General features: G+C 34.4%; 2 protein-coding genes across 3 annotated transcripts in view; one reads left to right on the forward strand and one right to left on the reverse strand.

The window, feature by feature from the left end:
• Positions 1–14,960, forward strand: part of l(2)k09913 (lethal (2) k09913) — an 84,266-nt gene that overhangs the window by 19,267 nt on the left and 50,039 nt on the right. Inside the window, exon 1 of one of the 2 annotated variants that reach the window (XM_069831615.1) lies at positions 9,940–10,072. The exons of the other annotated variant lie outside the window; for it this stretch is intronic. The gene's annotated coding sequence lies outside the window, so the exon portion shown is untranslated. Of the gene's footprint in view, positions 1–9,939; positions 10,073–14,960 lie in introns of those variants that run through there. 2 annotated transcript variants of the gene reach the window in all.
• Dna2 (DNA replication helicase/nuclease 2) overlaps positions 1–14,960 on the reverse strand; it is a 39,433-nt gene that overhangs the window by 6,911 nt on the left and 17,562 nt on the right. Inside the window, exons 9-16 of the mRNA XM_069831612.1 lie at positions 13,864–14,094; positions 12,214–12,360; positions 11,756–11,907; positions 9,908–10,152; positions 7,996–8,189; positions 5,426–5,612; positions 4,520–4,774; positions 1,233–1,445 (exon numbers count right to left, since the gene is read on the reverse strand). Of these exons, the coding sequence (XP_069687713.1) occupies positions 1,233–1,445; positions 4,520–4,774; positions 5,426–5,612; positions 7,996–8,189; positions 9,908–10,152; positions 11,756–11,907; positions 12,214–12,360; positions 13,864–14,094 (1,624 nt within the window). The remainder of the gene's footprint in view (positions 1–1,232; positions 1,446–4,519; positions 4,775–5,425; positions 5,613–7,995; positions 8,190–9,907; positions 10,153–11,755; positions 11,908–12,213; positions 12,361–13,863; positions 14,095–14,960) is intronic.

The raw sequence follows: 14,960 nt of genomic DNA on the forward strand, positions 1-14,960 counted from the left end.
GCAACTGGAGGTTGCGAGTCCGTTCACACACAAGGCGCTACTTTTGCAGCTGCAGTCATGCTGCAGGTTTCCATCTCCGTGTTGACTTCTCAATATACATTTTGTGGTTATGTTCGGATTATTAAGAAACTCATGCGAAAGCTTCCTTATCTATTATTTGCTTTTCTGTCGTATCTAGTATTCAGAAATTGACATTATTTTTACTATAAAGCTTTTAAAAACGCCTATATACTTAAATGATAACCAACAGTATATTCACGTAATCAATGTTGGCAACCCTCCTGTTTGGAACTCCGCTACGGAAAATTTAAAAAGTGAATTATATCGTCACCAATTATGCTCAGACTATGTGGTGTGTATTTAATAACTGTTACAAATAATTTATTTTCATCACATTTAACATTAAAATATATCCAAGCAATAAAAGTATCATTGGCACATTTGGGTGGTAACACTGGTTGCAACCGCAGCAAAAGTTTCAACAAAACTGATATTAAAAATGCTGCGGCTGCAACCCTGAGAACCCTGTTCACACGTCGCTACTTTTAAGTTGCGCGCAGCATGGAAAAGTAGCGGGCAGCAGGTTCGGCAGCCGCTACTTTTCGGGTTGCACCGTTGTTCACACGTCGCAGTACAAGAGTTGCGCAGTTTTTGTACTGCATCACTGCAAACGTAGCGACTTGTGATCATACCTTTAGATTGAATAAAATTAAATTTGAAAAATTGGCACTTAGCACATGTAGAATGTTAGGTCTTCAATTGTTGCATACATCTCTAGTATGATTAGTGAACTATGTTACTAGTGCACAATGTAAGCAATGGAAGGGAAAAGGAACTGGTTACCCTACTCCATTATCTCCTGGCTTAACTGCCTCATGAGTGATGCCTTATTGGTCACTTATCCAACCAGTTTTCGGACTATTAACATATAATTTGTCGGCCTGGGTGGCACAGTCAGTAGAGTGCTGGCCTTATGTGTCCAAGGTTGCAGGTTCGATCCTGGCCCTGGTTGATGTCATTTAAGTGTGCTTAAATGTGACATGCTCATGTGAGTAGATTTACTGGCATGTAAAAGAACTTCCTGCAGGATAAAATTCTGGCATATCAGTGACGCTGATTTAACCTCAGCAGTTTTGAGCGTCGTTAAATAAAACATAATTCTAATACCATAATTTCACCAATACATTTTTAGGAAATTATGATTTAATATTCTTTTGTTTATACTTTTGTACCTTATTTCTGTTAGAGTGTGATTTCTCAGAAGAACCAATATCTTCAGTTCTTGTACACGAAAATATGATAACATCCTTGTCTCGACCCTGATATTGATCAACTGTATTTACTTCCACACCTGAATCACCGTCACTAGGGACCATTTTACGCAGGAGAGCCACCTGTGCACGGTAAGGTGCAATGACTCCTATACTGCTGCCAGTTACACCTCCCTGTAGGGTTGAAAAATATCAGCTTATTATGTGAAGCAAATGAACAACACAAACTTACTGAAATAGAGCAAATAAATAGGTACTGTATGTTACAACACTAATTCTAGTAACAGCAACTTAGTTACAGACATCAATGAGCTTATAACATGGACACATGCTATGTAGATATTGGGTAGATAGTGGTTTGTGTTGCCTTAAGTGGTAAGCTTATCGTTACACCTGGCCAAGTAAGCCGCTTCGCTTTTTAAGTTACTAGATAAACTTAGGTCAGGTGGAGGAAATTGTAGATAACTACCAACAAAATAAAGAGCAAGGATACATCCTCGTTTACTCCAAGGCCTTGAACTACTAGTTAAAATTCCACACAATCCAACTGGATAATGCTAAGGAGCAATAGTTGTGAAGACCTTCTCTGAAGTTACTCATGATCGAATGGTTGTTATAACTTAGAAATCATTCTCGATAAAATATAATGCATTCATTGCATAGGATGCATCTTTATCGTTTGTCTTCAGATTTATACAACAATTGGACATTGATTCCTATTAGATATATGTATCAATTAGACCAAAATGTGTTAGATCTCTTTTATTAAACGTACTGTCATTGAACTCTTTATTGGACCTTCTGTCTTTGGACATAATTTCTTTAAACCTTCTGACGTGGAGCTTTGAGTGGTGTGTCTGCTGTGTGTGTCATCTTAGTGACTTTCTTGCCTGTTCATAAGCATTTCAGGATGTGCAGAATTGTTTCTTCACTTTAATTTGCATTTTTTTTTTTTACATATTAGAAATGTTTACAGGTTAAATCTGTACAGACTGTGTTCTATGATGGTGTGTCTGCTGTGTGTGTCATCTTAGTGATATTCTTGCCTGTTCATAAGCATTTCAGGATGTGCAGAATTGTTTCTTCACTTTAATTTGCATTTTTTTTTCTTTTTTTTTTTTTTTTTTTCTTACATATTAGAAATGTTTACAGGTTAAATCTGTACAGACTGTGTTCTATGATCAGATGTCCAGTTCCAGCTCTAGAGGCGAAAGTCTGTAGTAGATGTCATTGTTGATTCATATCAATTGTAATGTCATTAATGACTACATGAGTAACAATGGCATAAATCAATTTATACCAATGAGTAATGTAAGCAAGAATTAGAATGTTAATTGAGGAGAAATCGTAGAGTGAAGTAGAAACTGCATCAAATAATAATCGTATTTGTTAGGAGTAGTTGGGAATTAGAATAAGATAGGAACAGTACGATAGTGATATGAATTTCAGGGAGTAATAAGTGAAACGAATGGACAAATAAAGGCAAAATCAAGAGAATGCATTAGTCACTATATGTCAGTGTATAAAGTTGTAAATAGTGTAAAAAAGGGACTGCTGGCCTGACTACAGGAATGTGAAGGAACAGTGTAAAGCATATTGAGTGAAATATATCATATATCATGAATAACAAACACTCGCTGTTGTACAGATTGTATTGTATTTTTTAACATTCCATGGTATTCATATATGCTTACAGCTAGAATATGGAACAAGTCAAAAAACTTAATACGGTATTATTATAAAATCTTAATTTATAGTCACAGTCTAGATGAAATATATACAGACGAGATTTACAATATAGTTTACTAGTACAACACATAGTTTTAGTATCAATTTCATGAAGTGTTATTGAATGTCATGAATTCACCTACAGAATAAAGGTGTGAGAAATTAGGTACTTCTTTAATTTGGCCCGAAATAATTTTACGTTTTGAGTTTCATTTTTTATATCGATAGGGAGGCTATTAAAAATTTTTATTGCCATATAACGCACTCCTTTTTTATAGCACGATAGACTTGCCGATGGAGTATGAAAGTCATTTTTTTTGACGTGTATTTATGCTATGAACTGTTGAATTAGTTACAAAGTTTTCACGATTACATACGAGAAAGATTATTAATGAAAAGGTATACTGACAAGCCATGGGCATTATTTGTAGTTGCCAGGTCCAGTAGGAAACTTAACTTTCTTCCATAAGGATTGGATGATTTGAACTGTCTTGTGTTTGTCCTGTGTTATATTAATGCTCTCAGGTCTCGTTCTGAGCATACACAATGTGAGGAACATAAGGGGAACTCGTAACATAGATTCGAAGGTAAGTGTTTAAAGCTAAGGAAATGAAAACAGGCGTATTTTATAATTGCATAAAAAGAAGTGTTTAGATTGAATTGTAATGGATATTCAAGTATTAAAATGAAAAACTTATAGTAGTCAAGTCAAAAAAAGTTTTAATCTAAACAGGAACTTGATATCCAATGTTGGATACCTGTACTAATATCACACAATAAATGATCCAATATTATAATACAGAAACACTAAATACAGATGGTTAAGTGTAAAGCATACCTATTGAAAAAATAATACAGTATATAAGACTAATTTTTTTAAAAGAGGGGTTTAAAGTGTTATGCTTTTTGCGAGGGGAAAAATATATATAATTTAGTTCTAGTTCTTATAGTAGCAAACATTTCAGCCTAGCCCAACTTCAGATATCTCAAAACTACAATTTTTGCATCCATGGCTATCACCTTCCCAAGGTGCAAATTACGCCATATGAACTTTTATTTCTATTTTAGTGCCTGTCAGGTCTGCTCCTTGGGCCAGCCCTGAAGGGAAGTAAATTCTCTTTCTTTCTGGATCTCGACATTACGAGTTACTGTCAGTATAGACTCAAATTGCCATTAAAGAAAAGATTTAGTCTTCAATTTCGCACTGTACTTCCACTGTTACTTCACATTACATCATAATCTTACAATGCTCGTTTATTATTTTTGAAAGTGTGAAATACATGTGAACAGTATTGTATTCCTCACTCCATAAAAATTGAGAAAGCTTATAGCATGAAGAATGAAAGTAAATGAAGGAATGCAAAATAAACATAAAATTCTTTAATTTGATTTGTAAATAATTACATTAGCGAACATTATGCATATTTATCATAATGAGAATTTTAAGTTTTATCCAAACACAAAATTAAACTCCACCTGAGCCAAGTGTACCACATAGAGTAAACTGCACCATACTTCACCTTCATCAAAATCTGTATTACACGCTGAACAATGGTTGCTTCGTAAATATTTGTGCATACATTTTCCTCACTGCTCTTTCCACTGTTCATATCAGATATGTATTCACTTTCATTTTTCATAACTGCGTGGTTTTCATCAAGTCCTGCCTGTTTCTTCCAAACTGGCCCTGTATCCAGAACAACAACTGAATCATGTAAAGCGCTGGATACAACAGAATGCAGCCAGGGCATAGATTTCAATTCTTCTGTTATCATCTACAACAAATCGAAAAAAAATATATATAATTAAGTTGTTTTCTGGGGGGGAGGGGGGGAACGAATAAAAGTACAATGTAATTGTGATTGCATTATTATACAAAGTTACTTCAGAGGAAGTCAGTGTTAGGTAAGACAACTTTCGTTTGGAAACATTTTCCAATTAATCCATATTTAATAAAAATAAACCGTATAAATTTCATATTAACTCATCCTTAGTTATATACAGGGTGTTTCAGAATAACTATTCCTAATTTTCAGATGTGACAGAGGGCACATAATGAAACATTTTTTTCGCAATACAGCAGCGTCCTATACATATTTTTTTCTCCCCTTTCTCAATAGAGTACAACCCCAAAAAACTCAATGTCATTTTGAAGTGTCCTACACACCTAAAATGTCTTCCATGGGTTATTCATAGTTGATGAGCTATTATATTATGGCAATAATGAAGGAAAGGCGGAATATGAATAGTTACAATTCTTAATGAATCAGAAGAATATTGTTTTCGTGCCTAAGTATATATAAAGTCAACTCTGAAGTAAACTACTACTACTACTACTACTTCGAACACACTTCTCAGGACTGACAAAGTATGTATTGCTATTTACGCCTTTCTTATAAAGCATATATGGAAAGTAGCACACTTACATGTAAAGTTGGTAGCTGCAGTGTTGCATTTGACACCTTTTCATTACCACACTTTAAAAGACCTTTATATGTCAGGCTGTTGGCAACATCTGTAATCGCCTGATTCATACGATACTGAAGATCAAGGCACACTGTTGCATCAGAGAAATCAAGTCTTGCAAACAGGCTCTCAGACATACCCAGTGACCTAACACAAAAAAAGGAAAAAAGACTTTTCAGAGATTTTAAATTTACATATACAATATTCTGATAAAGCTACACACGAGTGGAAATTACTAATCCCAAGATCATATACCTCAGCAGAGACAATTTATTAATACTATTTTATTCGCTGATGATCAGGTGCTTACCGCAGATTCAGAAAAAGTTTTACATGAAAATGTAACAAGATTAAATGAAGTCCCACAGGATTACAACATGAAAATTTCTACGGAAAAAACTAAAACTATGGCAGTGGAGGAAAAATACAATAAAAAAAAAAAAAAAAAAGGTAATTAGTAACAATATACCAATAATAAAGTAAACTGTTCTAGATACCTTGGATGTGATATTTCAACACATCAAATGAATAAAAATATTGAATATACTTTGTAAAGTATATAGGAAAATAGAATTCAGTGAACTGTTGCATTAAAATGTATAATGTCGCAAAACTAACATTATTATAAGGCAGTGGAACCTGGGAACTGAAAGAGGTGTCCAACTGAGGTCACTCTTGGGGTTGACTCTTACAGACAGAATAAGAAGTCACAGCAGAAGAATTAAATGTTGAGACAACTACGTTTGAGGAAACTAGGAACTACCAGAGAAAATGGAATGGCCATGCAAGAAGAATGCCACCTGATTGCCTTCTGAGGGAAGCACTATTTTATAACCTTACTGGAAGATGGGATATGTGATGGCCAGGAAAGAGATGGATGCACCAATTTAAATAAATATCTTGATTCCAGAATGGGCAATCCTTGAATTGGAAAGAAGAATAATGTTCATCTGTATCCATATAAAAATATTAAAATCAATGAAATAAAAAAAATTGCAAGACAAATAAGGAAATAAATAAAATCAGTTCCTATCAACAATAACAGAATTATTCTTTTCATTCATTGTTATTTCCTGGTATCTTCAAAATTTTATTTGTTATAAATATGTACATTAAGTCACTGTCGTGTTTGCCCATATCTGTCTGTCCATTTGTATGAAACAATTCACTAGGTGATATTTCAAGGAATTCCACATTTATCATTTCCTCATAAAATTACGGACAAATCCATGATTTGTTCAAATGGTTTACATCTGTCCTTTATTATGAAAAATATGAATTAATAATTTTGAATCAAATGGCAAAATATAATTTGATATTTGACGATAACTGAAGTACAGGGTATTAATACCCATAACCTATCATCATGCACATTCAATTAGGGTTAAAGAAAAATTTTAAGACACTCAGTACAGAAGGAAGTGTCTTTCGTTATTTGAAAGCTATATCTACCAATTAATCACAGGCTAGATTAAAGGGAGAAACTTTCATTGTATCTCAAGGAAGGAAACTTATAATAAATTGTAAAAATTTTAACTAGTGACTTAGTGATCCTTTAAAGCAGTGCTGAAATAGTATATTATGGTACAAGCTAGGGAAATGCTTTTTACAAAATCGAGATTTTGTAATACACTTCACAAACGTGTATTGTATAGTATTTTTTGCACGATAGTATATTTTGAAAGTAACATTTTAAAAAATCTTAATATACACTACGTACGTTACACTATGAAGAGCTGACTGATGTTAGCAGTCTGGCCAACGTAAATATGCTAAATGCTGAAAGTGATTTAGTTCACAGTCTAGAAGGTCGTGCCAACCAAGTATAAGATGGCAGAAAATATGAGTGATGATATTGGAATCGATGAAACTGAAGAAGCATCAAAAGCTTAGAAGAATCTATAAGTTTGGGAAAAAATATGATTCCAATAACATTCAGTATCTGCACAAACTTCGCCATCAACTTCAATGTGAAGGAGTAAAAATGATTCAGGTACTTGTAATATTTCGTGTTCAATTGGAATAATTTTTATTTCTTTTTGTTAAGTGAAGTTTGAATTCTTTAAATAAAGTTCAGTACATTTCAAATGCAATTTGTTTCGTATAATGTATATAATTAACACTGTCTTTTGCATATGAATTTTACATGCATTGTAGCATACATAGAAGGCAGTGGTTTTCAGTTATTTGTAATATTTCAACATACTTATCTAGTTGGCGAAGCTGAATTCAATAAAGTCGACTTTCAGTCGTGGCGGCCATTTGCTGTAATGACGAGAAAACACACTATCGTGCAAAAATGTTTATTGAGAATGTGAAGGATGGAAGTACAATTTTAGTGCACTGTGATAAGAATGTAAGACTTTGAATGTCTGTTAAGTTTAATTTGCTTCATCCATTCATTCATTCTTTAAAAAAAAAAAGGATGCTATGTCAAGTAACAGGTAAGGGGAACACCTTCACCATAACACAGCCTGTGCCCTGACTGATTACGTGACAAATAATAATTATTTCATTGCATGATACATACCTTGCTTTCTTGTTTTTTATAACAGGAGGTAACTGTTCTGGATCTCCAACTAAAATAAATTTCTTAGCAGAAAATAGTGGACGCAGTACTGAAATTTGCAATACTTGAGTACTTTCATCCACAATGCAGATATCAAATGTTCGTCTTGTAAATAAAGGATGACCTGCGCCCAGACAAGTAGTACCAACCACAGGCTGAAAAAATGTATTAGCAAAGATTATTTACAAAACCATTTGTGTTTCATAACACTGCATGTGTGTTTTTACATAAGATAATCAATTAGAATGAGGTCCGGCAATCTTGCAGGCCAGTTTATCAGTTGTCATACATATAAGCAAAGTGCTTCCTAGCGTCACTCTTGAAGTGTGCATTGTTACATATGTGAAGTGAAATATTCTCTAGCAAAGTGTGAAAGAAATTCATGTAAAAAAAAAAGTGTATTCAAACGTGGTTGTTTAGGTGAAGTTAAAACGCACTTGCAAGCATTAAGGTACAATGTGCAGTGAGTTGCTTATTTAATAAGCCAATGTATTGTTGACTTTAATGCCCTGTAGTGGCAAATATATATATACTATATTTACTAGATTATAACACATCATCTAATATTAACACACATCCCAAATTTTGAAATGGGGAAAAAAATAATAAAGAAAAAAGTTTGCTAGGGAAAATAATATGCACTCATGTCAAATATACACAAAGAGCCTATTGTAGGAGTGAAAAATATTAAAAGCAGGCTGTCTTTGAAATCATCTAAATCAGGGATGCCCAAACTTTCTACCATGAGGCCAACAATTACTCTCGTGATTGACCTTGGGCCACATTACAGTGTACTTATTATTTAAAAAAAACGCAAATATAATTTTTTGTTAATATTACAATAAAACAGACTATAATTTAATTAATTAATTTTATAAAGTTTAGATTACTTAATTTTGAAAAATACTTGAATAAAAGGACATGCATTCACCTAATGAGAAGTGGGGAACTGGTATTTTGAAGATAATAAATTGTCCATATCCGGTCTCTGCTCTATGGTGCTCACTTTGTTTCCATGCCTTTTCACAAAATAATTACAGAGCCAAGATTCATTACATTTTCTACACTCACTATCGACTTTACGTCGTTTCGAAACATTTTGTGCACTTAAGTAAACCTGACACCATACTACTGCACAAACAGAGGAGTACTGACAAAGAATGACAATGAAAGTTGAGAAGAGTTGGTGGATAACAGAATGTAACGGACGAATGACCTACCCTATGGTGATTGACTGGCCTGCATTGGAATGGGGGGTGGCCTTGCAATATCTGCTAATCCCCAAACTTCGGTCACAGGGTCGCATTCAGTAAGTTCTGGTATAAAGCCTACTCATGAAAAGAATGAAATAGTCTTCATTTTCCAGGAAGTAACGGTTACAGCCTTCAAACTTACGAGTCATGCTCAAAACATATTATGATGCTGGAAATTGAACTTTATAAAGTTGTTTAAAATTAACGAATTAATATTCAGATCATTGTGGGCCACTGAAACGATCATGGCGGGCTGTAGTTTGAGCGGCCCTGATCTAAAGCTTAGAGATGAAGCATTTCTTTCGAATATAGCATTTACTTCAGTTTTGAAGGTGAGGAGTTTATCAAAAAAGGTGCATCTTACTCGAGTAAATATGGTACTTTTTAACCCTATTACTAGCACAGGTAAATTAATTGTACCTCTATAAGCTTTACATAGACAGTTCCTTTTATAGGTCGTTCAATCTACAGGAAATTTCAATACCAAGACAGTTGACATCTCCCACTGGATAACTGACCCTTTGATTTCTTGTTTACACGTGAAGAGTATCTTGGCATTTGTCATGTATATTACATTTTGATATCATAATGTGAAGGCAATAATCTGCTCAATTACAAACCTTGCTATCATAAACAGCTTCCATCTGTGCAGGCGAGGTGCAATTAGCTGTAAGCTCTCCCTCACTTTTTGCTCGGAGCTGTGGATGAATACGACTAGAAGAGCCAATTCGCAGTAAGTCCAAACCTCGGGCTGCAAGCTTCAAAAGGACATTATCTACTGCAGAGTGAGTATGGCTTGTCACAAGCACTGACTGACCCAATTTCACCAGTAACTCTACTAGTGATACTATTGTAGCAGTTTTACCTTCAAATGAGAGAAAAAAAAGGAAACAGCATTCAGTAAAAAAATATCCAGAACATGCATAACTATCTACAAACCAACATCAGTGAGGGTCCCAATAGTGACTGGTTTCTAATGCCATTCTGTCTCAATGCCACTTGCATAATTCAGCTGACTGGCTTTATTGTATTATTTTCAATTCTGCGCATTATTTCGAAATCTGTTAATTCAAAGTATGTGTTGTCCAATGCCTATCCACTTCACTTGCATGATTCGGGTTCCGCATATTGCGGATAGATGGCAGGACTGTGACCCATTTTCAATTTCAAGTTGCACACCACTTCGGCAGGCCACGCTGTGCATGATGTTTATCTGTGGAGAGTTATATCACATACTGTGTGAGTGTATGTGTAAGTGTAGTGTAGCATATATTTCGAAGTACCTGTTAGTCCCTTAGTTTCATATATAGGAATTTATATGCTTTAAAATTTGTTTAATTCAGAATATGGTTTATTTATATTTCGAATGCATAAGAAAGCTAATCTCAATGACACAATTTTTTAACTATAAATCATAAAATACGTATTTGTTACGTTTCCAATTTGAACATCTGGAACTTCATTGGTTATTGTAATACTGAGTCATGTAGCCAAGCCTGGGCTGTAAGAAAGTTGGGTGTGCATGTTTGGGGATACACAGTTTTTATAATCTACTTATGTTCAGACAAGCAGTGAATTTAGTTGACTGTTCTGTATGGTTGTGAAACTTGGACTCTCACTATGAAAGAGGAACAGAAGTTAAGGATGTTTGAGAATAAGGTGCTTAGGAAAATATTTGAGGCTAAGAGGGATGAAGTTACAGGAGAATGGAGAAAGTTACACAATGTAGAACTGCACACTTTGTATTCTTCACCTGACATAATTAGGAATATTAAATCCAGATGTTTGAGATGGGCAGGGTATGTAGCACATATGGGCGAATCTAGAAATGCATATCGAGTGTTAGTGGGGAGGAGTAATTTACTGTAACTTTTGGGAGATATCATACTCCAAATGGAGTGTATTACACCAACTTGCTGAAAACAGAGTAAAGCCAATATTACTGCAAAGATGTTGTATTTAGATTTCCCAGAAATAATTATTTTACATAATTTTTGATCCCATTATTTTTTAAACACATTTTTATAAACTTCTTTACATTAGAGTTTTCAGTTCCAACAAATAATTTTGCACGTTTCTGTCACGTTTAAGGTTTAGGAATATTTTAATAATTGGCAATGAAATGAACATATGTGCTTTACCCTAAGGGCTGAGTACTGAAAGAGTTTTGCAGAGTGGAATGTGCAGCAGGCAGCGTTTGTTTACATCTTTTCCCCTCACGACTGTGGAGAAGGGGTGTTTCAATATGTTGACAAGTGCTACTGAATTTACTGCAATGTTTCAATTATTTCTACAAACAAAGTCGATTTCTCAACAATTAAAAAGTAATACAAAATGGCAAAAGAAAATTCTGTTTCTTTTATCTTAAGGACTTACTCTGTGACGTTACTGTCATTGAACAGCATCCACTTTGTATCAGTGAAATTTAAACGTGCTGGTATGTTAATAAAGAAACTAAATTAACTCACCTGTACCAGGCATCCCTTTTATTAATAAGTAATCATTTGCAGTAAGTGCCTTCACTACTGCTCTACGCTGACCCATATTCAAGGGTACCAAGACAGACTTGGCAGGACTTATTTTATTTGAACTAAGCCTTTCTATAAATGTGGGACATTCCCTAAAATAAATAGAAAATAAAATAAATAAAAGTATAAGAAATAATAATAAATTATTAAAAAATACACTAATTCGACCTATAACTGAAAGTCACAAATAATCATGTTCAATTTGAAGAATTTAATCATCAACTCAAGCATGAATTGAATTAGTTAAATCATTGATTCAGTGCTCATTTAACATTACAAAGAAAAATACATACAGAATATATCTACCCTCAAATGTTGAAGTTAGGACATGCAGAAAAGTAAGAAGTGGAGTTAGTACTGTCATAATATTGATGAATGCTTGAAATTATTATACATACTTGTCTATAATAAGTCTACGTAATCTTCCAGCAGCATCTGTTTGATCCATCAAACAGCCAAGATTGGTGAGGTTGAACACTTTCCCAGTCTGCATTGTATATATATCAACATGGAAATATGAATTGGGACTGCATTTTGTTACATCCCTATTAAAATAAACATTGGTCAACAAGAAATATTACAATACATTCCTTCTCATATGGAATTACAGGATAAGAAACAGCTTATTTCTGGCAGGAAAAGAAAAGTGAAGTAAGAATAGATACAAAAGAGAGTTGAAACAATGTGTCATTCGAGCTCTATCTTAAAACAATGTATCATTCAAGCTCTATCATGAAAACAGAACTTAATTCATACATTAATATAATTAGCAACTGTTCTTGGAAAGAGTTAACTAAATTTATTTAAAATAAAAGGCTAATCACATAAAAAATCCAAAGACAGAACTCTTACACATGTAAAAATTAGTTTTAAAACGTCAAGGTTTCGGCGTTATTTTAAAATTACATATTAAACACGATACGAGTGGTATATGCAGCATTTTCAGTTTTTTCAATTTATCCAGATTTTAATACACAGCTGCATTCATTTGTTGATATGGTGAAATAAAATGTGCCATCAAAATGAAGATGGAAATTATGAAAATATGAAGGTATATCTAACTTCCGGTTAAATACCTGCCTTGCAGCACACCTTTGTAAGACAGAAATCTACAGAAGAATGCACAAATGCACATGTGCAATTCACCAGGATCATATATAGGGAAAGAACATCTTCCTCACCTCAATGTACCAAACAAAACAATGAGATGCAATAAAAAAATCTGAGTGCTCTCTACTGGGAAGCAAGAAACAAAATGACTTATTAAATGATCCCAAACGTGGCCATTGGAAACCAACTGACCGACCGACCGACCAACCAAGCTAGCCAGCCAACCAACCAACCAACCATTATGAAAATATCACTTAAAAATATTTTAATGTTAAGATTTCGCAAATAAAATAAATATTGGGTTGTTGGTTTCTGCGCTTCTGCTGGAGCTGACGTTTCGACTCTCTTGCTGTGGTTGTCCTCCGAGTTGTCGAAACGTCAGCTCCAGCAACCAAGATGACGCAGCAGAAATCCAGAAACCAACAACCCATGGATGCCAGCCATGGAAATCTATGCCAACAAAATAAATATTGCTGAAATTCGTTTAAAAACTTAAATTATGTTTTTCCCTTGTTATTTTATGAATTCGCATTGTTTCTCGATTCAAAAGTGTTTTTGGGACTATGGGAAGAAGTACAAAGAAATGGTACACAAAATTGGCAAAATGAGAAGAATTTGTGTTATCGCATCTTGCAAATTTCACAGAACTCTACTACTAAAACATCTCTACAGATTTAAATATAACATATTTCCTATTTACACAACATTAATTAGCATAAAGCTATTCTCAATAATTGATATAATTTACAAATGTACAAAAACCTGAACTGTATTCAGCAAGTATTTGATATTTAATGGAATCCAAGACTAACAATATAAATCAGAGTTCTGAATTGCATCATAGTATACACTCTTACTTGCAATAATGTTAGATTGCTCTACTAACTGGAAGAGTATGGTGTTACACAATTCACTTTGAAAAAATGGCCTGCACTCACCTATTCAACAGTAATGTAAGAGTTTGGAGAGTTATGTCAGAAATTGTGCCTGTTGCTATAGCTACACGTTCATCAGTACTAACAGTTACATATTCTCCCACAGGAAGACCTGAGCTGCGGAGGTCTAGTGACTGACTGTTCTTTTTTTGAAGAATGTGTACAAAAGAACTTCCATTTTCAACCACTTTTTCCACCACACTCAGTGAACTCAGACATTTACCACGCTTCTCCCTGCAACAGTAACACAATTATTTCATCAACAGGGACTATGAATGCACTAATCTTGTTCAAAATTCACTCATGTATATCTTTCTGTAATCATTTCAAGTACAATATGCAACTCATTGCTGTGCTGCCAACACTTAAGACTTACAAATTTCGATGTGACCTGTTACTAAATCTACGTATTACTCTGTGAAAAGATTTATTAAATCTACATACTTAGACTTCAACAAACAAAATTTGATAACACAATCTCAAGGGAAAAAATGGAACTCTCTGCATCATATTTCACAGTTAATTCCCGATTTACCACGAAAATCGTCTGTAGCTGCATTTAGATTGGCAACAGGCCATGATTGTTTGGTCAAACACCTGCATAGAATTGGAATATATCAGTCCCCTAACTGTCCATTGTGCAACTCAAACCGAGAAATGGATTCGGAACACCTCAAAATCTGTGCTTCAGTGGCTGACCATGATAATATCTTTGAAAAATATTGGAGTGCAAGAGGTCAAATGACTTTATTGTGAAACGCCTGGCATTAGAAAATAACAACAACAAATTTCGATGTGTTATATTTTTCCACCAGGCTGCAAGGGATAGTGAAGTGCATTCCATAACCTCTCCTATCCAAAACCCAATCTCAACCTGCTCGTGGTGCAACCTGCTTTTACAAAAAAGGCTCTGGGAACCGGGTAATGGCGGTATAACCACACCATCAGAAATAGAGGAAATGCTATTTCATCTCTTACGCTGGCCTGCCACGGCGTAGAAATGTTCCGCAAGTGGTGCTTGTGAGAAAGGTCGGTGGACTCTAAAACTCCTCCCAGCCAGGTCCGATGGACTCATTAACCAACGACAGGTGTGGTCCTTC

Source organism: Periplaneta americana, chromosome 7, assembly GCF_040183065.1.
Source record: "Periplaneta americana isolate PAMFEO1 chromosome 7, P.americana_PAMFEO1_priV1, whole genome shotgun sequence".
Taxonomy (NCBI): domain Eukaryota; kingdom Metazoa; phylum Arthropoda; class Insecta; order Blattodea; family Blattidae; genus Periplaneta; species Periplaneta americana.